At 44.2% G+C, this 20,498-nt stretch overlaps 1 protein-coding gene across 1 annotated transcript in view; it reads right to left on the reverse strand.

Annotated features, from left to right (window-relative positions):
* Nucleotides 1-20,498, reverse strand: part of ptprt (protein tyrosine phosphatase receptor type T) — a 149,970-nt gene that overhangs the window by 47,211 nt on the left and 82,261 nt on the right. The window contains exons 14-16 of the mRNA XM_052076389.1: nt 19,832-20,108; nt 17,645-17,681; nt 7,488-7,623 (exon numbers count right to left, since the gene is read on the reverse strand). Coding sequence (XP_051932349.1) covers nt 7,488-7,623; nt 17,645-17,681; nt 19,832-20,108 — 450 coding nt within the window. The remainder of the gene's footprint in view (nt 1-7,487; nt 7,624-17,644; nt 17,682-19,831; nt 20,109-20,498) is intronic.

Here is a 20,498-nt window from a genome sequence, read left to right on the forward strand (position 1 = left end):
GTTCCCAGGCAAGCTGGGTGACATAGTCTCTCCAGCGTGTCCTGGGTCTCCGCCCGGTGGGACATGCCCGGAACACCTCACCGGGGAGGCGCTCAGGAGGAATCCGAATCAGATACCCAAGCCACCTCATCTGGCTCCTCTCGATGTGGAGGAGAAGCGGCTCGACTCTGAGGCCCTCCCGGATGACTGAGCTTCTCACCTTATCTCTAAGGGAGAGCCCGGACACCTCTCCCCACTCCCCCTCCCCAAAAAATAAAAACCAAACGTTGGGAACATACATCCATCCATCATCTACCGTTTATCCGGGGCCGGGTGGCGGGGGCAACAGCTTTAGCAGGGAAGCCCAGACTTCCCTCTCCCTAGCTACTTCTTCCAACTCTCCCTGGGGGATCCCATGTCGTTCCCAGGCAAGCTGGGTGACATAGTCTCTCCAGCGTGTCCTGGGTCTTCCTCGGGGTCTCCTCCCGGTGGGACATGACCGGAACACCTCACCAGGGAGGCGCTCAGGAGGCATCCGAATCAGATGCCCAAGCCACCTCATCTGGCTCCTCTCGATGTGGAGGAGAAGCGGCTCGACTCGGAGCCCCTCCCGGATGACTGAGCTTCTCACCTTATCTCTAAGGGAGAGCCCGGACACCTCTCCCCACTCCCCCTCCCCAAAAAATAAAAACCAAACGTTGGGAACATACATCCATCCATCATCTACCGCTTATCCGGGGCCGGGTCGCGGGGGCAACAGCTTTAGCAGGGAAGCCCAGACTTCCCTCTCCCTAGCTACTTCTTCCAACTCTCCCTGGGGGATCCCATGTCGTTCCCAGGCAAGCTGGGTGACATAGTCTCTCCAGCGTGTCCTCTGGGTCTCCTCCCGGTGGGACATGCCCGGAACACCTCACCAGGGAGGCGCTCAGGAGGCATCCGAATCAGATGCCCAAGCCACCTCATCTGGCTCCTCTCGATGTGGAGGAGAAGCGGCTCGACTCTGAGGCCCTCCCGGATGACTGAGCTTCTCACCTTATCTCTAAGGGAGAGCCCGGACACCCTGCGGAGAAAACTCATTTCAGCCGCTTGTATCCGGCTAACTTAGTTGTTTTGGGAACATAACAGGTTTCAATGCTGATTTGAGTGAGGCGGGCGGTCACATGGGCAAGACGGAATGGCGACGCCTGTGGCGTCAGTCCTCTCGCCTGACATTATTTTGCCAGCTCCTCCTCGCTAACATTCGGCAGGAAGCTTTTTAACGGGCCGCTCCGCCGACGGCCTCCTCGTGATGTTAATAAAGTGTAGAGAGCCTCGAGCAGCGCCGTAAAAGCTGCACATGTTAAAAGTGGTCATAAATATTAATACGGCGCAGAAAAAACACTCGGCCGGCCGGCCGGCGTGTGTGCGCGCGAAGACAAAGAGCCAAATTTGACGTCGCGGGCAGGCGGCACTTGTGCTGAGCTCATTCACAACGCGCATCACATCCGAGAGCCCTTTTATGAGATCGTAATTAATAACTGGAGAATGCTTTTTTTTTTTTTTATGGGACGACAAGAAAATCAGCAATGCTGACGATTGGAAATGAATTGCAGTGCTGATATGTGCAAATGGCTGAAGCGAATCTGTAAAAGGTCTCCATTAATGTATGCATTAAAAAATGCGGAATTATGCGTGGAAATTGTGGGACGATCACCAAAATGTGAAACGGACTTCCTGTGGATCCTGATGGTCGCGCCAGGAAAGATGCAATGCTTTGAATTGGATGCAAAAAATGCTAACGACTATTGTTAACAACTTTAAAAAAAAAAAATTTTTTTTGATTTTGCTTTTTATTCTTATTATTTTATTTATTTGTTGTTTTTTTAAAAATATATATTTTTGTGCCTCCACTTTGCTGCTGTGAAACTGCAGCCTCCTTATCGCAGAACTAATAAAAACTGAATCGGTCCTATGCCTTGTTTTTTTTCCGGTGAATCTTTTTTTTCTATTCTGTGGGCAAAATAAAACGACAAAGACTGAGATGTTGCGTTTTAGTTAAAAGAAATAAAAACGGAACATAAATAGAGCAGGAAGAGTGTCTGGGGAGTGACGGGGTAAGTTGAGCAAAAAAACAAAACAAAACAAAAAGAAGTCACACATTATTGAACTATGTTGTTGTTTTTGTTGTTGTTCTTGTTGTTTTTTTTAATTATACGTCACAGATTTATCAGCCCGGTTTCTGAAGATGTTGCGTCATCCTGCTCAGCCATTAGCGGGAGAAACTTTCTTTGAACAATGGCAGCACGCGAATGTCTCACGGCCAAACTTTTCAGCCACTTAGCGATGAAAGAATCCGCCGTGCTATACGGTACCAGGTGAAAGGTCCCGGCAGAAAGACGCCGATTAACGATGTCTAAAACTCTGTAGGGGAGGGACCATGTCAGGGTGGCTGGGTATTCGGCGGTGGGGGTCGGGTGATGAGAGGTGGGGGAGGGCTTGGCACGCTAAACAGGCAGGAAATAGCAACGGTTATAAAATAACCGCTCAGTATGGATGCATCGGATGTCAATCGTGCCGCCATTAACCAAAGAAATATGACGGATAATAAACGGAGCTTCCTTTACCGTGCACACTGTGATTATTTTACATTCGTTATAATTATATCGCCATGCATCTTTTACTTGATGGAGAAAGTGAAACTGAAAGCTAAAGTGATCAGTTTGCATTATTTTTAATTTTTTTTTTATAAGGCAGACTTTCCGTGTCTATTCGTGCATATGGCTTCTTGATATTTTTTGTGGGTCTACTCATGATCGACATGTCTACCAAATTTCAAACATGCTTCAGGGTCCCAATGTTCAAAAAGCATTCCACGGGGTCAGCATCGCAGAAATTGACTCCGATATTTGTTTGCTTCCAACCAAAAATGGCAGACTTCCTGTGTGTTTTTTCGACCATCTTCAAACTTTTTGTGAGTCTTCTCACCATTTGCATATCTAGCAAATGTCACGTCGGTTAGTCCAAATGAATCTGGGGGGCTGAGCTTTCAAAAACAATTGCGGGGGCAAGAATCCCTCGAAATGATGACTCACTTGTCTGCTGCGAACCAAAACGGCAGACGTGCTGATTATTTTTGTGGCATCCAAGCCAAAGACTTTTTCTTGGGGTCTGCGCATGATAGGCACCGCAAATTTCATGTTGCCGAGTCAAACTGGCACTCATGTGGAACCACGATAACAGATTTCTAAGCTTTTTTATTGGGAGGGGGTGGGGGGGGGTCCATCAGATCATGTCACGAGTGACCCTCAAAATTAAATCCGGTTGAGGGGCTGCAAAAAATACAGCAATTTTCAATGTTGGAAACTGTCCACGGGAATTTATGAAACAAGGCTCTTGTCTCACTCTAATTCGATCTAATTTGGGCAAATTTATCGGAGCGGAACTTGACATGCGACTGAAGTGAATTGTGAATGGAACACGGACGTGTTTTCTGAGACGATGACTCAAGGAGGGGAAAAGAAGTGGAAGAGAAGCGAGAAGAAACGAAGGGGAGGTGGGAGGAAGAGAGGCAATGCGAAAAAGGAAACATACGATACCCCACGCTTAGAGTTCTCCACGTGTGAATCTCTCTATCGGCGCAAGAAGGGCAAGAAGGCAGGTACGGGGCAGGACGGGAAGGGGCGGAGCCAAAACCAGGACGCAGGATGGAGAGAGAGACATAAAAAGGGCGAGAGACCACAGTCAGAGAACTCATCACAGTCGGCCCGCTGCTTCTTTTTATTGAGACCCCCACCCCCTCCCCACCCCCAAAACAAAATGTTTTGTGCGTGCAAATACAGAAAAAGGAACTCTGCTCTGCTGACATTCACGTCGGTATAAAACAACCGTAGAGTGGCTTTTTCATGGATGAACTGCCATTCAAAGGTGCACAGATGTTATTCATAATTCATAACTTTGCTGACTATCATTCATTCATTCATTCATCTTCCGAGCCGCTTGATCCTCACTAGGGTCGCGGGGGGTGCTGGAGCCTATCCCAGCTGTCTTCGGGCAGTAGGCGGGGGACACCCTGAATCGGTTGCCAGCCAATCGCAGGGCACACAGAAACGAACAACCATCCACGCTCACACTCACCCCTAGGGACAATTTAGAGTGTCCAATCAGCCTGCCACGCATGTTTTTGGAATGTGGGAGGAAACCGGAGCACCCGGAGAAAACCCACGCAGGCCCGGGGAGAACATGCAAACTCCACACAGGGAGGCCGGAGCTGGAATCGAACCCGGTACCTCTGCACTGTGAAGCCCACGTGCTAACCACTGGACTACCGGGCCGCCCTTGCTGACTATTCTAACAGATTTTTTTTTCTGATTCACGTCGATTTTATGTTTTATGTCGATGTACATTTAATCATACCGAGTTCAGCTTTGTGAGCCAAGTTGCGCCATTGGATGTACATGCAGTGCATTTGAGAGCAAGAAGAAGAGGCAGAGAAGGTCCCCAACTAAGCAGAGGAAAATATCAACCGAGTGTGAGTGAGTGAGTGATGTTGCCCTGGAGGGTCTGCTTGAACATTTTGACTCGGACATAATTCACGTTGAACTCAGTTTCGTTGTCGGTGTTCCTGCAGTTGTTTGACGGTTTCTACTAGCATAGCATCTCAGTCTCTATGCTAATATCCGTTAGCTCATCGAAAGCATTACTGTATCTGATGTTAGCATTAACCTAGGGACTTGTGAATTTGGTGAAGATTGTTGATTTGAATATTTTTGATGCTGATTATACAATGTCTTGAATTGTCTTTTGTTTTACAGTAAAAATTTTGCATTTTTATTACAAGTCGGGAATAATCGAAATGATAGGAATAGGGTTATCGAATAGGGTTTAAACTGTGTTGGAGGTTCGAAACAATTATAAAATGTCCCTTTTTTTTTTTTTTTTTTAAACAAGGGTTCACTTGGGTGCAATGTGTGCATTTATCTGCTCCCTCCAATCTTGCCTTCAAGCTTTTTGGAGACATTTTTGCTCCGAGAAAAGATCCTCTGGGTTGCAAAGGTTTAACTAACAAGCGTTTTCCATCAGAGAGCACATGTCATATCAATCATGTTTTTTAGGCTGTGTTTATTATTTATAGACATGGTCTTCGGGCCCTCGGGCGCTGCTTTCCGGAACACCCCCCGAGGGCCACCTGGATGTGGTAACATCACATTCCCATTAAGACTTCACTGGCGTCTTTATTAGCGACGTCCGCTGCCTTCTCAGGGAAAATAAATGTCTCGCTGAAAGATTAATCGGACAGTTGCCCGCGCTCGTATCAAGAATTTTTTTTTTAACCGGGAAATAATTGATGGGCTCTGAGAGGGTTTGACAGAGGCCAAAACAGTTTGAGAGGGATGAGGAATAATTGAAATATGGACGAAGCTAAAAGGAGGCTTGACAACAATGCTGTTGACAGGCAGGAAGTCGGAATAACGCACTCAAGACATAAATTTATTTTATTTTATTTTTTTTTTTTATTAGCGGTCTCACGACTTAGCAACATATCTATGCTGAGAAGACCCACAAAAAACGAGCGAGAAGCCCGAAAAGGAGTCTGACATTTTGGTTTGAAGCGGAAATTTTTGAAGGATTCAAAACCGGTCGAATTGCTTATGAAATTTCAGCTCCCAAATTCAGCAAAAATCACGTTTGATAAAATTAGAAAAATCTAAAAATCCATGCTTTTAAAGAAACGCAGAAAGTCAGTTTGTTTGGTGTGAAGCAGTCAGTCGATGCCTAACTGCTCCATTGCATCCAGATGACAAAAATAAACAAAGAAATACAAAAAATATCCCCAAAGGCAGTTCAACTGAGCGACATGAAATTTGGTAGACGTGCCTAAAACGCTAGTCTCAATAAACCATGTCCGAAAAGACACGTTTAGGTTTGAAGCGGACATTTTACCGTCGGTTTCATTTAAAATGTAAAAATAAATAAATAAATAAATAAAAAGCCAGTTTCCTTTGGCAACATGAAATTTGGGAGGCATACGTATCACGAGCAGACCACCAAAAAAAAGAAAGTCTGCCATTTTGATTTGAAGCGGCTGTGCTTAGAGTGAGCTCGGCTGTTTGCAGGGCTCCTTCAAAGGCAAAACTCCGACGATTTATTCTGTCCAGCTGCTTTCATATTGCAATTGCGTATACTCGACGGATGGATGACACAAAACTGCAAAAAAATTGCTCTTTTGCTCATTGGGGCATGGCGGCAAAATGCGATGACTTCACAAAAGCGGAAGCGTGACGAGTGGGTCGAACGATTTCTAATTGCCGAGACATGCGGTGGTCAAGAGTTTGCCGAATTTACACGACGCTTGCGCTCGTTAAGAGTTTTGACAGTTTCTTTCAATCTCGCCGCCGCGCAATCGCAACAAACAAGCACTCGGACGCTTCTGCTGATTGCACGTTTCGGAGGCTCGACAATCACAAACGTTCGGCGGCGAGTGGCCACTCGAGGCTCCGCAGTTGCGCTTTCTCGTGCCGATATAAATAAATAAATAAATAAAACGTCGCGTTTGGCGGAATAGCGGCGTCAGGTCTGAAAGGAGGCGGGGGGGGAAAAAAAATAAACACACACACACAACACGAGACGAAAGCAATCAGTGAGCGCAAAGTACTGCTTGTTTGTCGGTAATAGCGGCCAGAATGTCCTGAAAATGTCTATTTAAGATGGAGAGGTCTTATGGAAAGACGCCCGCCATCATTTGACTTCGGTGAAGCCGGGAGACGCGTTCGGATGATAACTTTCATAACAATTTTCAAAAAATGGTGACTGCATTTGTAGCAGAGCAAAGAAGAAGAAGAAGAAGAAGAAAAAGAAAAGAAAACAAAGAGAAGGAGGCGATGGCTGTGGAAAACTCAAATATTTGACCACCCATTTTTCATTTACTCATGAATTATTTTTGGATGTACTTTTATTTAACTCTTATTTAATTTGGCTGAAATCTGTCTATTTTGTATTTATGCCAGCTCGCGTGGAAAAAAAACAACAACTGTGCAGAAAACCGAAACATTTTGTATTGTATTGTATTGTATTGTATTGTATTGTATTGTATTGTATTGCATTGTATTGTATTGTATTGTATTGTATTGTATCGTATTGTATCGTATTGTATTTAAACATATTTTAACATATTAAATGTTTTAAAATTTGATCAGTTTGAGGTGCTTCAATTTCACTTGTTTATTATTATGGATAATAACAACTACTTTTGAAATTAACAACTACTTTTGAAATTGATTCAACCAAGCCGGTGTGCAAAAAAAACCCCCAAACATCCTAATTGTGGGCAAAATTTATTTTATTGGGTTTTTTTTGGGGTTCCATAACAGTATGTCTTTTAAATATTTAAGATTAAGAGGCGTGCATTTGCATTTCCGTTCAGTTGTATTTAACTTTTACCAAGTGTCGCTAGTAAAGATAAAAAAGGAAAAAAGTTTGTTTGATAGGTTCCCCCAAAAACGGCATGATGTGCGCGGAGGCCGACGACCAACCTGCGCTTGAAGGTGAGGACGAGGCCGAGAAGGATGACGATGAACATGAGAATGCCCGTAATCACGCCCGCCAACTTGACCGTGCCGTCCACGGGTTTTTCCGGCTCCATGGCGTCGGAATCCTGCGTGGAGGCGCCTGTGCGAGAAGCGCACACACACACACAAAGTCACAGGGGGGGGGGTTATAAAGTCACACAATTTATCCAAAAACGCTTGGACACAGGCAACAATCGCAAAGTGAAGATGTGCGTCACATTCGTATGAAGTCATGCAGGGAGGTCAACGTCATGCAACACAGCAAGATGAAATTTTGTAGTTGTGTATCATGAGTGGACCAACAAAAAAACAAAAAAAAGGTTGGCGGCGTTATGTCCAGTGTGGATTTTTTTTTTCCATTTTGGTTTGAAAGTGGCGATTTCCTTATACTTGTTTTGAAAATTCACTCCTCAAAGCCAGTATAACTTAGAAAACACAAAATTTGGTCAACATGCCAATCATGAGTAGAGCCACAAAAAAAAGCCCCAAGAAGCAACGCCTGAAAAGACACAGGAGGGTGGCCACTTTTGGGTTAAAGCTGACGTTGATTCATCCCACACAGCCAATTTGACTGACCAACATAGAATTTGGAAGCAATATCTAAGATGGGTAGACCCACAAAAAAGTCTCAGAAACCGCTTCGAAAATGCATTCTCTTTCAAAACAACCATTTTAGACTACATTGACACTACGAATAAATTCAAATTTTGTCCCCATAGGTAACATGTATCCGATTTTTTTGGTCCGGCACTGTCATGTTTGGTTTGAGTTTCCGTGTAATGAGATCAAGGGTCTCATTTCCCCAAATTATTTCTACCTCCTCCCACCTCGCTCATCTGTCAGAGTGAGATGAGCCCCTCCGCACCGGATCATACAACCCAATACTTTGGATTTTAGCTCCCGATGACAGACGCTCGGGAATTGACTCCACTTTCCGAGTGACCCGAGTGGAATAAGCGTTATGGAAAATTGATGTCGGGAATAAATGGAAAGAATAAAAAAAAAAACCTTTTAGCCTTGTTACTAGCTGTCAAAATCAATGAAATGCCCGGAAGCTTTAGATGACATTGCCGGCGCGATAAAAAGCAAGTCGGGCAGACGTGTGGCATCCGAACAGGCATCACGAGAATGTTACATATTCAGTCTTAACGATGAGAAAATTAGGACTTTTTTCACTTACAACTTGAGTTTTTTTAAAGTCCACCCCGGGAATTAAAACTTGAGATTTTTACACAAACACGCACATTTTGTGAGCACTTTTACTGTTGTAAATAGTTTTTGTTTTGTTTTTTCTTTATGTATGCCCCGTAGTTTTTGCTATTGTAGACTTTTGCTGGCGTATACAATATCATTTTTGCTGTATTGTTATCCCATTCAGTTTTTGCTGTTGATGATTATTATTGACTATTTTTCTATTTGCTGTTGGACGGTCTGCGGCTGGATGGATGGAGGTCTTGAGGAGCCGACGATGAGAAGAAAGGAGCGTTGGCGCGGAGTGCCGATGCGGATTTGGAGCTGGGAGTCGCGGCTTGGAGTTTGAAGCGGATTATGTGGGACAGGAGAAGTGAACTAATCTCTTTTCGTCAATGGACGCTACAGCTTCGTGTTTGCTTTCAAAACTTTGCTTGTAGCAGACGTGTGCACATTTTCAGCATGACGTGTCTGATCCACTGGAGAAAGGACACTTTGATCCTCTCCTCTTTCATCTAGAACTGCTTCAGACAACAAAGTGTATGCGGAAAAGTGGTGAAGATTGCACGACTGTCTCTGTCCTATGTGTTGTCTTGTGTTATTTTTGTAATTTTTGACTTCAAAATGGCGCCGCGAGAGTGGCTGCCTTTCCAGCAGCTCCTATTTTGTTGTTGTTCTACTTCTTCCTTTCATAACTTTGCTGCTGTGAATTGGGAATTTCTCCATTGCGAGACTAATAAAGGTTTTTCTTAGTTTTTTCTTAATTTGTTAAGTTTACTGTTGCATATACGTTTTCTTGATACACACCGATTCTTGTTGTTTTAGCTGCCATGCACCCTTTTTTAACGCGACATTTTTGCTGTTAAATACAATTTAGTTTTGCACGCCATTTTGCTTCTATGTCTACTTTATGTACGCTTTTTTCGAGTGGACAGCGCTAGGTTTTGTTTTGTTTTGAGCTAATGACCGCACTCGACGAGGGGCTCACTGCACGGCCCGTCGAGCTGCGCGTTTGTCATTCTGCGAGAGCCCGCGGCGAGTTCCCGCATCTCCGCGTGGTCCCTGCCCTCCTAATCGTGGCGAGAGCTTCATCAAAACGCCATCATCGCGCCCCATCACGGCCCCGCAGTTTCATCAGGTCGTGTAGTTTCATCATCCTCCCCGCAGGCGGCCGCCATCCCAGCGCTCGCTGACACATTAGTGCCCGACCCCCATTTGTCCGCACTCGAGCGGATTTGGCAGTTGAGCGCGTCAGGCGGCCCCGATGGAGAGCATCCGCTAACCACTTGAGTGTCTGGCTATATGTTAGCGGGCGAGCGTTTGATCCATTCCCATTTGACATTTTACACCTCACGCTGCGTCACGGCATTATCGAGGCCAGCTGGGCCACTCGTTTGACCTTTTGCCCTCGGGGGAGGTGCTACATACAGGTGTGTCAGCAGAAGGACAAAACCACGCAAGAGTATTCAAAAATATTTTGTACGCTCAACCCACACTGAGGGCGGCCCGGTAGTCCAGTGGTTAGCACGTCGGCTTCACAGTGCAGAGGTACCGGGTTCGATTCCAGCTCCGGCCTCCCTGTGTGGAGTTTGCATGTTCTCCCCGGGCCTGCGTGGGTTTTCTCCGGGTGCTCCGGTTTCCTCCCACATTCCAAAAAAAACATGCGTGGCAGGCTGATTGAACACTCTAAATTGTCCCTAGGTGTGAGCGTGGATGGTTGTTCGTCTCTGTGTGCCCTGCGATTGGCTGGCAGCCGATTCAGGGTGTCCCCCGCCTACTGCCCGAAGACGGCTGGGATAGGCTCCAGCACCCACCGCGACCCTAGTGAGGATCAAGCGGCTCGGAAGATGAATGAATGAATTTTATAAGAATTGAAAGCTAAGGGCGGTATGACTGTTGTTTTGTGAGTCAACTACTGGCCAGAAGGATTTTTTTTTCCAGATTTTTTTTTTGGCCTTTAGTATTGGTGCCTGGTATCGGCAGCCTTCATAAGTACACAATACTTTGAAATACCACGGGTATCGGTGTGATCCCGACACACCCATCAGAAATAGCGCTGCTTAACCAAAGGACAACATGTGTCATCCTTATTCATTTCCTTTAGCATTTTGGTCCTCAGATTGTGATCTTATTGTGAATTTGCATAACATTTGTTAGCATTTGATCAATCTTCAATAGAAATTGAAATCATTGTTAATCTATCTGCCTCTGTGAGTTTGGTACTCGAGTTGTTGCTGTATGCTAGCACAGGAACTGTTAGCTCGTTTGCATTTGTCGATTCAAAAATGTGTATTTATTTTCGTTATTCACCGTGACTTAGCCAGGTGAGGCAAAATTGAGGACAGATTCTCATTTGCAAATCCAACCTTGTCTGGACATAGTTTGTTATGTCGGACCGGTGATGCAAAATAAATAAATACATAAAAAAAGATTTTTTTTTAATAAATTTATAAATGTATTAAATTTATTAATTTATAAATTTATATAATGTATATAATTTATATAAAATTTAATTTAAATTTTTCTTTTAATTAACATTTTTTATAAAAGTTATATAATTTATATAATTATATATAAATTATATATATATAATTTATATATATAATATATATAATTATATACATATATATAAATTATATATAATTATATAATTTATAAATTTATTTTTTTATAAATAAAATAACTTTTCATATTTCAGATGTGTCTACAATCTGAATATGTGATATATCACGCAGAGCATGTAAGCATTATTATTAATGCAAGACTTAATCCCTTTAAGGTGTTTTTTTTTCCTCCCCCATCTGTAACCACGACAACAAGGCCAAGTATTGTATTCATCATCATCCTCATCATCCGGCGTGTAGGTGTTGTTCCTGCATACATTTATTTTTAACCATTTCTGGACATGTATTTTTATTTTCCCCTCGCTTTGTTTATCCCGCTCGCTCGGATTGCATGATGAAGCGATCCGAGGGGAATTGCGCAGAAGCGCGCCGATATTAAAAACTTAATCTCATCCAAACACACAAGATTGATTCTTCTCGCACTGGCCCCGAATGAGATATTAGGTGCATCTTTATTTTACGCCGGCGCGCGCGCGTTTGTTGACTACCGCCGGAACATGTTTGTAATATCACGGCGGAGGAACGCAACCGGTCATACATTATTGAGTATTTACTCGAAACATTATTGAGTATACATACATAAATTGATGCCATTTTAAAAGCAAGTCTGAGTGTGAGCGTGTGTCTGTTAAAAGTTAAAATGCTGCGTGTGTATTTTATGCAAGGGGGGGGGGGGGCCTCCTGTATGGATTAGCGTGAGCGTGACTGAGTGCGTTTAACAGGATTATGAATCTGAACGATGCTTCCCGCGCGTGTGTATGTGTGTGTATACTTCAAAGATTCTGACATGTATTGTGCGCGTTTACATTTGTAAACACAAAATATTTGTTGTCGGAGCGCCTCATCCGTTTTTGCGAGTCAGGAGGGTGAGCGTCATGGCGGGACTTATAGTTCAAGTAAAAAAATAGTAATAATAATTGGCAAAAAAAAATGGCGGCTGGAGTGAATCCAGGACTGAATCATAGATTGCATCGCAAGTAGAGGGAATGTGTTGTGCCGTACTGTAGACGTGAATCGGCTTACAAAAGGGGGAGCAAATCAGATCGAACGGAAGTGAAGTGTATCATGTTGGATTTGGTGTGAACCGCAGGCATCGTAATTTGGAGTCAGTTACGATTTCGGGGGCTGCCACCAGTGATTGCTTTGATTAGCGGTTAAGCCGTACGTTCATTTTTGGATCGATCAATGGATTTGGATAAGAAAGCACGTGAATGAACAAAGACATCGATTCGGATTCGGTTACTGGTTCGGGTGGCCACGTGTCAGAAAATTGGCTAAAATGGTGATTTGTTGTTTTTCAAAGTAAAAGCAGGTGTTAAAGGTTTTTTATTTCTGCTTACATTTGGACAATCTGAAGTTCAAAAAGGTCTTCGGTGTTGATCAAAATGGCTCTGGTTTCATTTGGTAATTGATCAGTTGTTGATTAATTGATTTACTGTTGTTCCTGAATACTATTGCGTTATATTATAAGTTATATCCGCTTTGTTCAGTGGAGAGATCGGTGCTGTCGAACGCTCTGCGGCTGGATGGATGTTAAGTCTTGAGGAGCCGACGATGAGAAGAAGGGAGCGTTAGCGCGGAGCGCCGATGCGGATTTGGAACTGGGAGTCGCGGCTTGGAGTTTGAAGCGGATTACGTGGGACAGGAGAAGTGAACTCATCTCTTTTCGTCAATGGACGCTACAGCTTCGTGTTTGCTTTCAAAACTTAGCTTGTAGCAGACGTGTGCACATTTTCAGCATGAAAGGACACTTTGATCCTCTCCTCTTTCATCTAGAACTGCTTCAGACAACAAAGTGTATGCAGAAAATTGGTGAAGATTGAACGACTGCCTGTGTCCTATGTGTTGTGTTGTTTTTTTTTTTGTTATTTTGACTTCAAAATGGCGCCGCGAGAGTGGCTGCCTTTCCAGCAGCTCCTATTTTTTTGTTGTTCTACTTCTTCCTTTCATAACTTTGCTGCTGTGAATTGGGAATTTCTCCATTGCGAGACTAATAAAGGGGTTCTTATCTTATCTTATCTTAAATGACTCATAATGGTGCCATACAATCAAATTTCGAAATCGTATCAAATTATGTACCGTAAGTAGAGCGAATCATTCCATGAGAATTGTTTCACGAATCGTTTTCAAATGGAAGTGAATCGTTTTTGCAATTGGCACGACATCATTTCACACTATAATCGGAGCAAATCGTTTCCTGTCAGAATCGGCGCGACTTTTATCGTAACTGCATCGTAATTGGAGCGAATGGTAATATTGACGCATGCGAGTGGAGTGAACCCTCGAGTATTGTGATCTCGCCGATTCATATTTTTTGCAGCCGGCATATCGCAACCGAAACGGAGCGAATCACATTCGATCACGTTGCTGGTGAATTTGACGGCGATGGCGATTTTACAAGTTGCCTTTGGTCTTCACGGCCGGTTGTGTTTGCGCGCCGCAGCGCTGTCGGCGCCCCTTTGACTCGTCTCGCATTTCCGTCACGCCCCGCACACCTAACCGCCGGCACCTTTTTGCATCGGCGCCTCCGACCGCAACAATTACGGGCAACCTCGCCTCTAATGGAAATGCGCATTGAAAGTGACATCTCACACACCTGCACGCTTTTTTTTTCCCCATGAAGAATCTACAACTCATCATTTCCAATTACAAGTGAGAAGCGCTAGCGTCACGACCGCAGCCCACCCTATATTGATTTCTTGACTAACAACGGACAAATGTTCAATTTCCACGTAACTGGTTCATTTTGGGGCAGCCCGGTAGTCCAGTGGTTAGCACGTGGGCTTCACAGTGCAGAGGTACCGGGTTCGATTCCAGCTGCGGCCGGGCCTCCCTGTGTGGAGTTTGCATGTTCTCCCCGGGCCTGTGTGGGTTTTCTCCGGGTGCTCCGGTTTCCTCCCACATTCCAAAAACATGCGTGGCAGGCTGATTGAACACTCTAAATTGTGTGAGTGTGAGTGCGAATGGTCGTTCGTTTCTGTGTGCCCTGTGATTGGCTGGCGACCGATTCAGGGTGTCCCCCGCCTACTGCCCGAAGACAGCTGGGATAGGCTACAGCTACCCCCCGCGACCCTAGTGAGGATCAAGCGGCTCGGAAGATGAATGAATGAATGGTTCATTTTGGGTCAGCGATACTGTGGTGTCGCATCGTTATCGCAGTCAGACGCCTTGAAATTGGGTGCGATTGTCGCACATCTTCATTCATTGTAATTAGAGGGAATTGTATCGCGTCGGAATTGCAATCAAACGTATTGCAGTGCATCGCAATCGCATGTTTGCATTTCAGTGACTCATATTTTGATATTCAAACAAATGCAATGGCACCTCATCGGAGGCGGTGTGAATCATCTCGAATCGAAACTGGAATCGTATCGCTATGGGAGCGAATCAAATTTTGTCGGAATTGCCGCCATCGGCGTGAATGCGATTGTATGAGTGGAGTCAATCATATCAACTTGGACTCAGACTAATTTGTACTCACTTGTATTCTTTGCCGTTCGACTCAGGATGACTTAGATTTGTTCTTGATTTTACTGCTTGGTGCTTTCTACCGCCTTTATTACCGATTCGTCTTACTGTTTATTGTGTATGTTAAATCGCTCCGTGTACAGCACTTTGTATGCAGCGATGGCGGTTTGAAAGTGCTCTAGAAATACTCTTGACTTGACTTGACTTGACTTTATTCTATCGGAGCCAGAGTAAATCGTATCACATTGGACTCCGGTTGAATCATGCGGTGTTTTCATCGCAAATGTGAACAATTGACACGGATTGTGTTATTGAGATTGTCGGAATTGAGATTTGAAGTCATTTGTATTGAATTGCATTGTTATTTTAGCTAATCATAAATACATATTTTCTTTTCCCCTAATAAGTGCAGCGAATCATATCAATTTGGAAGTGGAAATGTCTTGTTTTGCATTCTATCCTCTCAGAACCAGAGCGAGTGATATCGCAGTCAAAGCAAATCGGATCCGGTTGCGAATCTGAATGAAGCGCATCGTGTGACATCGTGGCGAGAGAACCGTCAGCGTGCGCGTGTGAGCATGCGAGACAAATATCGGCTCGAAAAGGTGCCGTCAACCACAGTGAAAGCCGACACGGATGGAAAGAAAAATAAAACGTTTGAGCATTTTCCTTGAGCTCAAGGTCACCATACCAGTACGCTATTTGTTCTCATTTGTAAGATAAAAGTAGGTTGATCGGTAAATGTAACTCAATTCAGTTCAACACGCTAGTCGAATTTTTGTGCCTTTTAATGTCTTTTCCGCTGCTGCAGTTTTGGTAACGGTACGTCGTTTATTTTGCACGCTAGTCGGACAACGTTGGACAATCTGGAGCTGCCCAGTTGAATTTCCAGACTCGTACGGACAAAGCGTGCACTAGTACATGCCGGATATGGAGAAAATGCTCAAACGGGTTCCCTCAGACAAAATGCAGCACGATGGCCATGGCGTGACACACACACATTAAATCAAATTAGAACCAATGGTGAAGTTATACAGATGACAGAAGGGTGGGGGGTGAGAGGGGTCTGGTTTGTGGTGATGGGTGGGTCTGTCAAACATGAGTGAGGTTTTTTTTTTTTTGAGGGGGGGGGGTTTGGCGTGTTGACGACGGTGATTGTGTGATGACACGGGAAGCAAATACTCGGCCTGTAAAGCAATAATCACCTTCGCTTGGGATGACTAGAATGTACGGCGTGGTTATTTGTCCCCTACCTATCACCACTAAGGACCACCAGGGCCGCACGTCCCACCGCCGGCCAGCATGAGAAGGGTAAGAAAGGGGGAGGGGGGGGGAACAAAAACAAAAACAACAACAAAAAAACCCACAAGCACAAAAAAAAAGGAAACAAGAAGAAAGAAGAAAAATTGTCTAAGAAAAAAGGCATGTCGGACAACATTGTGATCAATAAACACGAAAGAGAAGGAAGAGGAAGCCCAAAAAGGTGTGCCGGGGGGGGGGGGGGGCGGTGTGTGCCGAGGGGGTTGATGGAGGCTTGCAAAATAAATGAAGGGAAGGAAAAGGAAGCGACGAGGAAAAGATGGAGCGGACAAAAACTTTGTGGCTAGTTACTCCAATTGAAGATCAAAGCAATTGAGCGCATCACAAAGGCAGACTACAATTAGAAATCGAGGAAAATTCGCCCGTTCGGCTCCTGAAGCAAGTATGACTCAGCGAAATGTGCTCAAATTATCCACCTTGTGTATCATGAGTAGACACACAAAAAAAAAGTCTCAAGACGTCATGCGGCAAAGAGCACAGGAAGTCAGCCATTTTGCTTCAAAGCAAACATTTGGCCTCTTATTTTTCGAGATGCGATCCTCCTGGAATTGTTTTTGAAAATTCAGGCCAGTTTGACTTGCCAGCAGTCCCATCGTCATCACCATCAATACTCATGGCGGACGTCATGCACGCCACTTGTCGTCATCATCCCCGCCATTGTTGCCATCATCTTCATCATTCTCATTATTTTAATCGTTGCCTTCAATTTTCACCGCTGCCGTCATCGGTGTTGTTGTCACCGTCACCGTCGTCATCGTCATCATCCGCAACCTCCGTGGTTGTTTTTCTTTCCATTTGAAGAGTTGCATAATGCGACGCTTTGCACAGCCAGCCACAAAGTTACACGCAGCACAAACGCACAGCAGCACAAATGTGGGAGACACACACACACACACGCACACAAACACACGCACACACGCGCACGCACACAGGAAACAAGACTAGGTTTGATTGACAACTTCGAGCAGGTGGTGCCAAGAGGGCAAAAATAACGCTGAGTCAAAAAAATCATGTCGGATAACATGTCGTTGTTGATTGAGGTGGGTGGGCGGTGTGGGGGTGCGGGGGTGATAGAGAGCGTGTGTGTGTGTATGTGTGTGTGTGAATTTAGCACCTGAGCAGCACAAAGTACACTTATGGCCAAAAGTATTTGGACATTGACAAGAGTGGAAAGAGTTTTTTTGTTTTGCCTTCCATTATCACAATGGATTTCAAATAATACTGAAATTCACCATTTTGATAACATAATAAAAATAATTATCCAGTATAGATGAAAATTTTATCAATTTCATCCATTTTAAATAAAATAAATGTAATCATAAGAATATTTTCCTGATGAACGAACGTAAAAATAACATTTATCAGGTATCAGTTTGATGATGATTAGCGTCCAAATACTTTTGGACATAACTGCAGGTGCTAGGCTAGCTAGATTAGCAACGCATGCTTTTTGGAAAAAAAAAAAAAAAAAAAAAAAAAAGACGACAACAGCAGCAACATGTGGAAGGACGCTCGTACCTTTGTTCGCCAGACGCACGCAGTTGATTTTGGTTTCCTGCAACCACAAGAGAGCAGACGCAGCATTGGACTCACATTTCACTCAGAGTCTGGATGTTGTTGAGACAATAACAAATTGATAAAAATGAATATGAAAAGGAGATTGCGCCAATGCATCGGTACCGATGGAGCTGGTCAAGCACAAAGGTAAATTTGGGGGCAGATTCATTCTCGCAGATTATACTGCTCAGCCAGCTCTAAATGGCTCTGAAGATGAAGTCCTAACGTTGGGCCGAAACCTCATAAATCACAATTTGGTATATTTTATACTTTTTCAAAAATCTATCCTAGTGGTCAATCCAGACATTCAATCCCAGGTACGCGATTTTTTTCCCAAGATTTACAGTAAATAAAATGGTCTGAAAATGGCTGGAACTGAATGACTTTGAATATACTTTCCTCAAACGTAGCATTTTTACATCATCATGTCCAGACACTTCTAATGTGACATCAAGACCAAATAATGTATTTATGAACCCACAACAGAACATCACATGTTGCATGTGTAATAATACTATTTATTTTTATAACATTGTAGCTAATGTAACTTTAAAGTAGCATATTTCCATAATTTTTAATGTAATTTTTTTTTAATTCACTATTGTCTCCTTCCTTCCAAACGTTTCCACCTAGCTCGTCACTCACTTGCTGGCTCAATCGTTGTTGCAATTTAAATAATAATAATAATTATTATACTGGGAGTCGCGGCTTGGAGTTTGAAGCGGATTACGTGGGACAGGAGAAGTGAACTAATCTCTTTTCGTCAATGGATGCTACAGCTTTGTTTGCTTTCAAAACTTAGCTTGTAGCAGACGTGTGCACATTTTCAGCATGAAAGGACACTTTGATCCTCTCCTCTTTCATCTAGAACTGCTTCAGACAACAAAGTGTATGCAGAAAATTGGTGAAGATTGAACGACTGTCTCTGTCCTATGTGTTGTCTTGTGTTATTTTTTGTTATTTTGACTTCAAAATGGCGCCGCGAGAGTGGCTGCCTTTCCAGCAGCTCCTATATTTTGTTGTTCTACTTCTTACTTTCATAACTTTGCTGCTGTGAATTGGGAATTTCTCCATTGTGAGACTCATAAAGGTTTTTCTTCTTCTTCTTCTTAATAATAATAATAATACAAGATTTGTTTCTTTGATGAGGGAAAAAAAAGCTGCAGAAGTGGGCACAGATTTAAGCCGGCGACAAATTTACATAGCGGAGGTGTTGAAGAAGAGAATTGTCTTCTATTCGCAACAGCTGCTCACTTTTTGATGCCCCAAAAAAATAAAATACAATAACAGAAAAGATGTGAACAATGCGAAATGGCGACAGAGGAGCAACCTGAGGGTGACTCATAGCAGCTCCAAACTTGGGGCACCTGCTTCTACTTTCACTAAATCATGTGAGGGCTGTTTTTATATTTAATACAGAGCTATTCGGTTGTCTGGTGTTATTCTAACTTCCTTATGGGTTTGAGCTGCCAACTATCCTTAGCTCACGACTCCTGGAACAGTGTTTGAAAATTCAGCCTCCGAAACCAGTTTGATTTTCATTCATTCATTCATCTTCCGAACCGCTTGATCCTCACTAGGGTCGCGGGGGGTGCTGGAGCCGATCCCAGCTGTCTCCGGGCAGTAGGCGGGGGACACCCTGAATCGGCTGCCAGCCAATCGCAGGGCACACAGAAACGAACAACCATTCGCACTCACACTCACACCTAGGGACAATTTAGAGCGTCCAATCAGCCTGCCATGCATGTTTTTTTTGGAATGTGGGAGGAAACCGGAGCACCCGGAGAAAACCCACGCAGGCCCGGGGAGAACATGCAAACTCCACACAGGGAGGCCGGAGCTGGAATCGAACCCGGTACCTCTGCACTGTGAAGCCCACGTGCTAACCACTGGACTACCGGGCCGCCCTAGATTGTATTCATTCATGAATAATAATAATACAGCCCCTGAAGCCTGTTTGACATGGCGACATGAAATTTGGTAGACATGTTCATCATAAGTAGACCCGCAAAAATAGTCTCAAGAAGTCATGGCCAAAAAGATGCGGAAAGTCTGACATTCCGCGTTGATGTTTCCATTGCGCATTCACGCTGGCCTTCAAGTGCATCGTCAATAGTGGCCACTGAGTACATTCCAGTCAGAACTTACCCCGTTGGCTCTGCTAAGGGCCTGGAAGTAGATGCTGTAGCTTTTGGAGGGGGACAAGGGTGGGTTGGTGAAGCCTCCGTAGCTCTTGTTGTCGCCCACCGTGAACGGCTTGGCTGCCTGCAGATTGGAAGGTGGCAGCTCCGCTGCCATGTAGTACGGCGAGTTGGAGGAGGAGGCGTTGCGGAAGCTGAAGGGCGCGGCAAAGCACTCGGGGTTCTCCGAGGAGGCTCGACGTGACCTGGACTTGCGCTCCTCCTTGACCACCAGCTGGTAGGAACTAATGACACCACGCGAAAGGTGATTAATTCATTTTGGGGTTTTTTTTCTCCACCATAAAAAAAACTACTAAATAAAATAATGTAAAATGGTGTTCCACAAGGTTCCATTTTTGCCCCCCTTCTGTTTTCGGTGTATTTGCTGCCCCTTCTGAAAGCTTTTTTATTTCCTTCAATGAAAAGTAAACAGAGGTTATGGTATCCCAGTGGCTCTGACACAGTTGCAGTGATTCAAATTGAATTGTAGTGAATTGTATCTAACCGCAATTGTAGTCAAATGTATCATACCACATGAGAAGGCGAGCGTGTTTTCTCCAATCGTGTTGGAGTTAATCATATCTTTCTACGTTATGGTGGCAAATCAGGGCTGTTGTTGTTTTATGCACAAACCC

The sequence above is a fragment of the Hippocampus zosterae genome, chromosome 9 (assembly GCF_025434085.1).
Source record: "Hippocampus zosterae strain Florida chromosome 9, ASM2543408v3, whole genome shotgun sequence".
In the NCBI taxonomy this organism is placed as follows: Eukaryota; Metazoa; Chordata; class Actinopteri; order Syngnathiformes; family Syngnathidae; genus Hippocampus; species Hippocampus zosterae.